The sequence below is a fragment of the Arachis duranensis genome, chromosome 5, assembly GCF_000817695.3.
Source record: "Arachis duranensis cultivar V14167 chromosome 5, aradu.V14167.gnm2.J7QH, whole genome shotgun sequence".
Classification (NCBI taxonomy): Eukaryota; Viridiplantae; Streptophyta; class Magnoliopsida; order Fabales; family Fabaceae; genus Arachis; species Arachis duranensis.
Window position 1 is genome coordinate 91,965,531 of NC_029776.3, and position 10,661 is coordinate 91,976,191.

Consider the following 10,661-nt stretch of genomic DNA (forward strand, 5'->3'; position numbering starts at 1 on the left):
ATTTTAATTAATATATATTATATATATTTTTTATAATTCAAATCAACGGTTAAAATAATTAGTGCACCAATATTTTCGGTGCACTTAAAATGCTTGCTAACTTTTATTATATGTAGTACTTTTACATTTGAAATGTGTCAAATCTATTGATGCAACTGTACTTGTGGATATGACCACGATTATTTTGGTACTCAATGGGGAGCCCCCCACACAGTATACATCTCATACTTCCCATTCATTCAATATATTTTATAACATATTTTATTATTGGACTTTTAAAAATTATACACAAATAGGTTTTTGAAAATTATAATAATTTAGTAGAATACAAGATTTGCCATCATCATAATCATCAGAATAATTAATTTGTTTTTAAATACTATTTTATGTTTTATTAGTTTTTCAATTTAATTTTTTAGATAAAAATATTAAAATATCTAATAAATATTAGTTTTATTGTATCTATATAGACTGATAAAAAATTTGTAAATCATAATTTTTATAATTTAAATATTTTGAATTTTTTTAAAAGAAAAATATTCAATAAGTATTTTATTAATTTTTATCATTATAATTATAATATTTTTTAAATATGTTACAGTTTATATATTTAAAGAATTGCATCTTATGAGTTTTATTTTAATTTTTTAAAATTAGACAATAAAAATAGTAAAAATACTAAAAATTTAGTTCTAATTCAATTATTAAAATTTTAAGTTACTCAAAACTCAAAAAATACTATTCTAGAGTATTTCGTAAAATTTATTTATAAAATTATTTATTTATTATCAAACTTTAAAGATAATGGTATTTATAAATTTTGTTTCTATATAAATGCTATTATATATTTTTTATATGAAAATTTTTTACCCTCTCAAAAATTATTTTCAAGCTCCGTCACTGTTGGTAATGTAATATATTACGAGTGTGATTGCATCTTCAAATTAAGTCAGTCTTTTTTTTAATAGATAAAAGTTTACTTTCTAAAAAAACAGTTTTGCTTTATTACCCCGTTATTAGGCAAAAATTGGTTAGCAGTTTTTGTTATTATTAGAAATATAACTATAGATTTATGTACCTCTTTTTATTTATTTAATATTTTAGAATAAATAATTTTATGAGATAATATCATACATCAAAAATTCAAAATTATAGAGTAATACGGTCTAGTATTAAAACTGTGGTGGCTTTTTTTTAGAGTATAGAAAATTAAGGATTTGAATTTTCTAAATTTTGAATTTTATTGTAGAAGATAAAGTATAATTTTTTATAATTTATTTCATAGATTAAACAAAAAAAAAATATGAAAAAAATCATTTAAGAGTAAGAGATCACATTTTACCCTTTAAAATAAAAATTTAAAATTTAGAGGATCTAAATTTGAAAATCATCGACTCACCATCTTTAAAATATGTATTGATGGAAAGACTAATTTAAACTGAAGATTGATGAGTGGTCTCATTGTAACATTTTTGCAACACTAAACCTTGTTGATTATCATAAATTTGATCCATCTCTTTCTTTTTGGGAATTGTAATTTGATCATGATTCAAGAAAACACGCATAATTTTTCTTGCTTTCAAAGATAAGGATAATAGTTTTTAGGAGTTAAACCCCAAAGTGGTCTCTGAGATTCACGATTTGCACTAATTTAGTCCCTGACTTACCAATTGCACCATCGATGTCCCCAACTTTGTTAAAATTGCATCAGTGTCGTCCCTCCCCACATCTCCGGCCAAATTGACTGCCGCCGGCAGTGACATGGCGCTGAGATGCCATGCTGGCATAGATAACGGCTAGCTGAGGTGGCAATTGAAACTGTTTGACCCAATTTGGTCCCTTTACCTAGTTTTAACCCTATTTTCTAGCATGTCGTCGTTATCCCATTTCATCTTCTTGTCTCTGCCCAGCAACGTTCTTCTTGTCTCTGCCCAGCAAAGTTCTTCTCATGCTTCCTTTTTGTTACTCGTGGAACTGAAGCGAAAACCATGATTGGGTGTCGGAGTCAAGGTCAGGAAAGCTCTACATGATCGATGACGAGATCGCGGAGTCGGACCAGACCGTCGCGGGTGCCAGAGCGCTGTGGATGCGGCTGCCGGCCCGTGCTTCGTTGGTCCGGAACAAATACCAACCCAGATAAGTCCTTCTTCGGTTGTCCAAATTACGATGTGAGTTTTTGGTGAGAAAATTTGTTTAGTAATTTTCTGTTCTTTACTTCTTATCATATCTCATATTCAGACTAGGGGCAAAATATGGTGTGGATTTTTTCTCTGGGCTGATGATGTAGAAGAAGAGGAACATGAAGGAAGAGTGGATGCGACTGTAGTTGACAATGAACAAGTGAGAGTCAATTTAGCTTGGAGGATTGGAAAATTGGAAGCTGAAGTGAGGACCCAAAAATGTTTGATACAATTGTTAGGTATAGTGGTGTTGTTCATTGTAGTTGTTGTATTGGTTATGAGTTTAAAGTTCTGACAATGTTATGTTGTATGTAATGTGTTCATGGATGAATGAAAGTAAGACTTGGTTTTTTATCTTCAGTTATATTATGCCCTGTTTTTGATAGACTAGTTATGCTAAAGAGAAATAATTACAGATCATCTGAGTAGCAAAGATAAACATATCTGAGTAGCAAAGATAAACATATCTGAGTAGTAAATATTAACATATCTGAGTAGCAAATATTAACATGTTTGAGTAGCAAACATTAACATATTTGAGTTGCAAAAGGAACAAAAGAAGTGCCACAGCTAATATATCAAGGCTGGCAATACAAAACTTTTGACAAGCAAACCTACACAAAGCTACTATCTATTAACTGCCTTTAACAAAACAATCAAGTATTGTCCTAAACATCCTGATGTCAAAGTCATGAATTGTTCTTTTTTCTTGGTGCTCTGAAATCGGGAGTTGGAACGAACTTCATAAAATTGGCCAATCTGAAAGTTGTTGCCTCACTGGCTCCTAGCATTGGATCCATACGAATGGATTGAGGTGGTGGTGAGGTCCTCCTTTTGGTGGGCAACTTTTCCGGCCTTGATGGTGCAGGTGCAGTAGATCCTGCTATATCCTACAGCAGGATAGTAGCTCAACATATTAGCCCAGTAAACAACAAAAATATATTTTGCTATGTTGTGACGTCAAGAACTGTATTACCTGTGATCCTTCATAGTTTAGTTGTGATATCTCAATCTCCACAGCAGGAGATTTATCAACGGGTGCAACAGCAGTATGAGGTTGAGGGCCAAGATCTGAAGCAGAAGTAGTAGTTTGAGGTTGAGGGCCAGCATGTGAAGCAGAAGCAGCAGTATGAGGTTTAGGGCCAGCCTCTGAAGCAGCCTTTGATTTGGCTTTATCTGCAGCAGCCTTTGCAGCTGCAACAGCAGCAGCTACTTCATCCAGTCTCTTCTTTGAGCACCCTCTCTTAGTATGCCCTTTTACCCCACAATACCTACATGTAAATGGCTTCAAAACCCTTTTCAAACTTCCACTTGGTTTGGCTTTCTTGTTACCACTGTTCCCCTCATCAACATCTTTTCTCTTTTTCTTTGTCAGAGCTCCAGGCCTCCTCCTAATGTTAGGGGCCTGTGGCTGAGTGTACATGGATTTCTCCCACAATGATACAATATAGTCCCTTAATTAAGATGTAACATTATTCTCTTCATCTCTACTGCTATTTGGACATAATTAACTATGCATATTATCAATTCCCTTCATCTCTACTGCTACTTGGACATAATTAACTATGCATATTATCCACAAGCAACCTGATGCATATGAAAGGTAATGTTTAAAAACCAATATTGCAAGCAACCTAATGCATATGAAAGGTAATGTGTAACAACCAATATTGCAAGCAACCTCATGCATATGTAACAACCAATATTGCAAGACAATTCATTATAAATTCAGAGACTCATAGATTATTAAAGGCATATGAAAGGTAACATTACCTTCTGCATATCAGAAATAAAGCACCATCCGTTAGTCTTGTAGTCTCCAAGATCAGCATATGCACCTCTCTTAACTTCTTTTAGTTTCCTATTTCTCAGTTTGGATTTGGACATACTTGCATTGTCTTCACTGCTAGAACTGTCTTCTTGGATTGGCTTAAAGGAACTATCCTCTGAACTATCATCATCACTGGAGTCATCATTTACAGTTAAGTCAACATGAAGAGCTTCCTTGCCCTTATTAGCAGACCTTCTATATGTTCCAACAGCTTGAGATCTTGTAATTCTCTTAGGTAAGAACTGAGGTTTGGACTTCATTTTTTATTTTTCTTTACCTTTTGCTGTGGAGCATGCCTTGGTAGTTTCTCTCAGCTTGGCTTTCAGGCTTGGATTGGGCTTTTGAATGTGCTTTTCAGTCAGTTTGGGTTTGGAGATAGATGTTGGGTTGGGCTTTGATTTAGAATTGGGCTTTAGAATGGGTTTGTCATGAGCCTTAGCAGGATTTGGATTGGGGGTTGTGTTATCATCAATGGGGTTTGGAATAGTGACAGGGATAGTTTCATGGGGGTTGGAATAGGATTGTTTTTGGGACTTGGGTTTGCATTTGGGATGGAATTTGGTTCTGTAGTTGGGTTTGACATGTTGCCATCAGATTTGGGACCCTCACTAGTGTTCTTCTTGCTCACCAAGTCTCCCTCACAAGTATCATCAAGCCATATTACAACTTCCTTCCCTGCAATCACCTCTAGTGTGGACACCCCATGCTCAAAATACACATCAACAACTCCATCATTCTTCTGTGCAGCAAAACACATCTCTCTTAACTCACAATCACATGTAAGAGCTCTCAGTCCACCATCTAAGCTCCTCCCCGGAGGCAGCCACCAACACTGAATTATGTTATCATACCCAAATTCCTTGTAATAGTTCCTTACAAAGAACACATCCAACGTGTCCTCATCTAAATCTCCTAAGCAAGTTCTGTTATCTGGTGAGTACACTGATATTCCATCATCATTTTTTTTAAATGTTCCCCATGATGGAACATGATATCCATCAAAGTCTCCATCTGCATTATGCAAAAAACTAAATTCAGGAATCAAACAATCAGATTTCACACATGCAACCACAAAAATTGACATTCAATCACATACAAAACACCACAAACACCCATCAACTAACCCAACTAAAATTGCATAAAAAACAGAGCATGAAAAAAATTTCTCCACTACCCACAAAAACCCTAGCAGAGATTTAAAAATTTTAAACTTTCATCACCCCTAAATCAAATTTTCAACAAACACAGACATTGATGCATATTTTTTTGTTGAAAAGTATTGTTTTTTGCGAGTTCAGACGTACCTGAGTTGTGCTCCCAATGAACTCCTTCTGCTTCCGTCAACGACAACGATCGCACAAAACTTCCACAGTGGCAGCGAACTCCACAGAACAAAACGTTTTCAACCTTCAAACCCTAATATAGTGCCCAGAACTCAGGACTTCATGGTGCGTTATTTTAGTTTTCAGAAGACGAAGAGGAAGATGAAGTAATCATGCGTTATTTGGATTTTGTTTCTAAACATATATCAAACGACGTCGTTCCGTCCATCCATATTCTTAGCGCCAAAAGTGATCCAGCGTGGCACTCAGCATGGCATCTCAGCGCCATGTCACTGCCGGCGGCAGTCAATTTGGTCGGAGACGTGGGGAGGGACGACACTGGTGTAATTTTAACAAAGTTGAGGACATCGATGGTGTAATTGGTAAGTCAGGAACTAAATTGGTGCAAATTGTGAATCTCAGGGACCACTTTAGGGTTTAACTTTAGTTTTTAGTGTATCATTGCCTTATATATATAATAGAAGTTTAGAACTACTTAATATGAGAGAAAGGAAAGAATTAAGATTTCACTGTCAGTGTGTTCATCTTTCGCATTTGGAACATAATTATTATAATTTTAACTGATTAATAATTGATAGAAAAGATATCACTATTTTTGTATGAAAATTGAAAATTGAGATAACTCATCGTGGGTTAACGTACTCATCAGATACCATAGTTGTATTAATTGTTTTCTTGTATATTAAATTAAACACAATTTTATTATGTGTAAAACCCATTCTACATTCTTACATTGAAAATTAATGATAATGAATGTAGATTAGTTCAATATATATAAAACAAAATAATTATATAAAATATTCCTAAAACTTTACTTACACACGTAGTTATCAAATCCGGTCGATTCGATTGGTTAAACCAAAAATCCAGTCACTCGGTTATTAACTTGAATTGGATTATTATTTGAACTGATTAAATGATTAATTCGGTTAAACTTAGTCAAACTCAATAAAATTCGATCAAATTCGTTTAAAATTAGTTTAAACCAATTTAGTCAAATTTAATTAGTTAGAAAAAAAAAAAATTAAATTTTATATAATTATTTAATTATGACCGCATAAATCGATTCAATTTATAATTTAATTATTCAATAATCTGATTAATTTGATTATCGGTTTTTTTTTTTGGTTTGCACCAGGTATCCATCAGGCCGGAAGTCCAATGACTAACCCCTCGGGTACTGCAGAGGCACACAAAGTGGGCGACCCTCCCAAACAAGCAAGCTCTATTCCCATCCTCCAGTGAGTATCGAACCCGGGAGAAATAGTTAAGGGACACAGACCCTCATCCATCTGCGCCAACTTGCGTTGGTATTTGATTATCGGTTTTAATAACTATGTTTACACATCTAGTATAATCCTAGCTACAAGGTGAGTAAACCAAAAGGAGTTGGAGTTTGATCCACCAAATTATAGTGTCATGTATTATGACATTATCAAGAGTAAAAGAAAACTATTTTTTGTCAACATGTGCTTAAGAAATTTCCAAATACACAATGATCGAAATATGATTCTATAGTAAAAAAAAAAATGTATCTGATAGCACTTCACCTGACTTATTATTATTATTATTTGATAATATAATAACTTATGTTAAAAAGTAGTCATAATTCATCGGATTAGACTAATTGAATTATTAATAATAGAGTCTTGATACCAATATCAAAAGGAAAAGAAAACAAAATTATGAATGATTAGTATTGGAATCCCAAAAGTCCAATATCTTAAAGAGCAAGTCAAGCAGAGATAAGACTCGAAATTCCAAACATTATTCCTTTAATTGAGAAGGATCAAGATTAGTTAGATGTTGCACTCTCTCACTTTCCTCTAATCAAGCATCACTGCTCCTTACTCTATAATATAATTTCTTTTCGTCACAGTTTCCAATCTGTCGCGGATAACATTTTTCCCTTTTGAGTCATATTATTCACTTAGAAAAGTCTAGGGGCAGCAGATTTATTGAATTTTGGCCAACATATAACCAGTAGAGAAATGTGAGCCATTGAATGAAATCTCACACTATCAAATCATCATTGATAACTAGTTAATGGCTAACAATCACAAAAATCACTGACCCTCTAGCATTGCTCAGAATAATATTTAGCACTAAAAATCTTCTTTTATCTTGCAATTTTTCTCACAATCTTCTCCTAACTCCTTTAAATTTTGCACAAACCCTAAACCATAAGTTCTAAATCGATACTATATAATATAGTACTCGTACGAGTTCAACAACTATTTTGAAGCATTGATTTTTCTTATCTTTTTAGCTTTTTTTAAGTTATTTCCAATTATGTGCTCAGAAATCAGTCCTCCACGTTTATCATTGTCAAACGATGATGTTGCTCAACTACATGTTTTACCTATGAAACAAAATTCTCAACAAGTTCCTTGCAAGAACACAACAACAATGTTGCTTAACAATGATGATGACTCAAATTCTGAATTTGAGTTCATTACAACAAGCAACAACATCTTTGAGTTTGAATCATCTTCTGCTGATGAACTCTTCTCAAATGGTGTGATCCTTCCAATTCAGATTCAAGAGAGAAAAACCGCCACAAACAATGCTGCTAGAAAACACATGATCAACCTTCAACATCATACAAAGCTTCTTCCTCCAAGACCATCTTCTTCTTTTCATACAAGTAATGATCAAATGAAGAAAGAAACCATTATTAAAGAACTCTTAGAGTTGAGTTGTTGTGAAGAAAATGAAGAGAAGAAGAACAAGAAAAAGAAGCACCCTCATTGTTCTTCATCATCATCATTCTAGGGATTCAGTAGAAGCAAGAGTCTAAACTGTGAAACAAAGAAAAGCTTGATTTGTTCTTTGCCTCTTTTGTCAAGAAGCAATTCAACCGGTTCTGTGAAGAATAATCAAAAGAGAATGAGCTCACTCAACAACAAATCCTCATCATCATCAGATTCTTGGTCATGTTCTAGCTTAAACTACCTCTTTCCTGTGCAAAAATCTGCAGCTTCAGGTAAGATTTATGGCCATGGTGGTAGTATTAGGATTAGCCCTGTTTTGAATGTACCAACTCCTTATGTTTCCAAAGGGAGTTCAAATCTATTTGGATTTGGTTCTTTTTTTAGTGTTGGAAAGGTTAAGAACAACAAGTGACTTTACTTATAATTATAATTACGATCAAAAATTTAATTTTAATGTCAAAAAATGTATAAAATTTTATACAGATGTTTAATTATATTTGAAGTAATTATTTTTGTTAAATATGATTAGATTACTGAATACATGTGTAAAATTGTTTTACTTTAACCATATATCAAAATTAATACATATAATATTATTGATTTGTCATCTTTGATACTACATATTTGTAGTGGAAGTTAATGTCACAAAAATAAAGGTATGGAATGTCATATATAGTTTAAATTAAATCTGAAGAAAGATTAATGTGTATTTTTACAAAAGAGAAAGTGTTACATGTAACAACACAATGACAGAAGATATAAATAAATACATGTAATATTATATATGGTGATCCGTACGGTGATATTAAGTAGTCAAAAAATAATTACAATATAAAAATATTATATAAAATTTTTTATTCTCTTGATAAATAATTGACATATATTTTTTATCATTCACTATTCTTATCATCCATTTTTTTTCTACATGTTTAGAATCATTAATGTTTTTTTAAAAATTAATTTTTAGTTTTTTCCAAATCAAATTCCTAACATCCTTCAATCATATTATTACTCATTAAAATATAATTTCTCTGCAGAAATTATAGAGGTTAAATTAAAAAATTTTAACAACTTCTACTATACAACTCATATTTTAGATATAGACTATTAAAAAATAATAAATAAAATATAAACAAAAATTAAAAAATAAATTTTTAAAAATAATTATTAACTCGTTATATTAAAATCTTAAAGAATACAATAAGATATATAGTTTAAAATTTGATAATATTAATTATAAAAATTTATTAATTATAGATATCATATGTATAAAATTATGAATATTATGAGCACAAAATTATGGATGTTAATAATATGAAACTATGGAGGTTATGTGTATGAATTTATGAATGTTAGGAATAAATTTATCAATTGAATAAATTAATTTAAGAATTTAACATCTTTTTCAAATTCAATTTTGATAAAATTCAAAAACATATGTGTTAACTTGATAGTTACTTATGCAATAACTAAAAAATGATATGTGTATTCATGTAATATCTAATAAACATGAATTTAATTTTTAGAAGTTAGTTGTATGTAATTATAGATATTATGTATATGAACTTATAAATGTTATGTGTATGAACTTAGTTAGCACAATATAATTATAAATGCGAATAAAAATACAAAAAAAAAATCAGTTTATTACCATATTTCATTAAAGTTAGTGTGGTTTTTTATATTCTCGCAAATTGGTTGACGGCAATAATCTTATTAGGTGAGACTCTCTGTTGTTCAAACTATTCTTCAACTCCTTCCGACTAGGGGTGGGAAAAGGCCAGGCGGCTTGCAGTCTGGCCTGTGTTTGACTTGGCCTGGCTGACCTGTTATGAAATAGGCACAGGTTCAGCCTCTTATAAAAGCCTTATTATGTTAATAGGCCAAGTTTAGGCTCACTAATTAACCTTATTGGTCTGTCAGGTCTGCCTGGGCCTGTTAATATATAATTACATATATAAATAATTTTTTCATCGTTAATAAAATTATGAGATATTTTAAATTTATTATATTTAATTATAAATAGTTTTATATATTTAAATATTTTATAATTTAGAATTTCTTATAAATATTAAATATGACATATCATATATAAATATATTTATTAAAAAATAATGTTTTTAAATAATATTTTTATTTTTGTAAAAAAATATTATCAGACATTTTAACAGGCTTCAGGCTAGGCCAGGCTGAATAATAGGCCATATTTAGTACTTTAAAAAAAGCTTATAGCAGGTTACAGGTCAGGCTTAGGCCAATTAACTACATGACAGGCTAGTTAAGAGCAAAGCCTGGCCTGTTTCTACCCTACTTCCGACATAAATAACGTGTTAAGGTCGAATTCAAATGTCGTATTATTTACAATAATAAAGACGACTTATTGTAAATTTCCTTAATCTATCCCAATTGTGCTTGTAATTGAACTAGAGTTACGACTTTTTTGTCTCAAAGGGAGTATACACCTTCATAATTATTCTAATAATGATAAACCTATTAAACAAGGCCTTTACGTTTGCTAACTCTTGGAATGATAATAAATAAAATAATTAAAAATCAATTATAATTAAAATCATTTAATAAATATTATTATTAT

General features: G+C 31.5%; 1 protein-coding gene and 1 pseudogene across 1 annotated transcript; both read left to right on the plus strand.

Moving 5' to 3' along the window:
- Positions 1-2,033: 2,033 nt before the first annotated feature.
- Positions 2,034-2,475, plus strand: LOC127747678 (uncharacterized). Its single transcript, XM_052261823.1, has 2 exons — positions 2,034-2,168; positions 2,239-2,475. Exons 1-2 carry the CDS (start codon positions 2,034-2,036, stop codon positions 2,473-2,475), a joined length of 372 nt encoding a protein of 123 aa, XP_052117783.1.
- A 5,171-nt stretch (positions 2,476-7,646) lies between these two features.
- On the plus strand, positions 7,647-8,487 carry LOC107490383 (uncharacterized; annotated as a pseudogene).
- Positions 8,488-10,661: the final 2,174 nt, after the last annotated feature.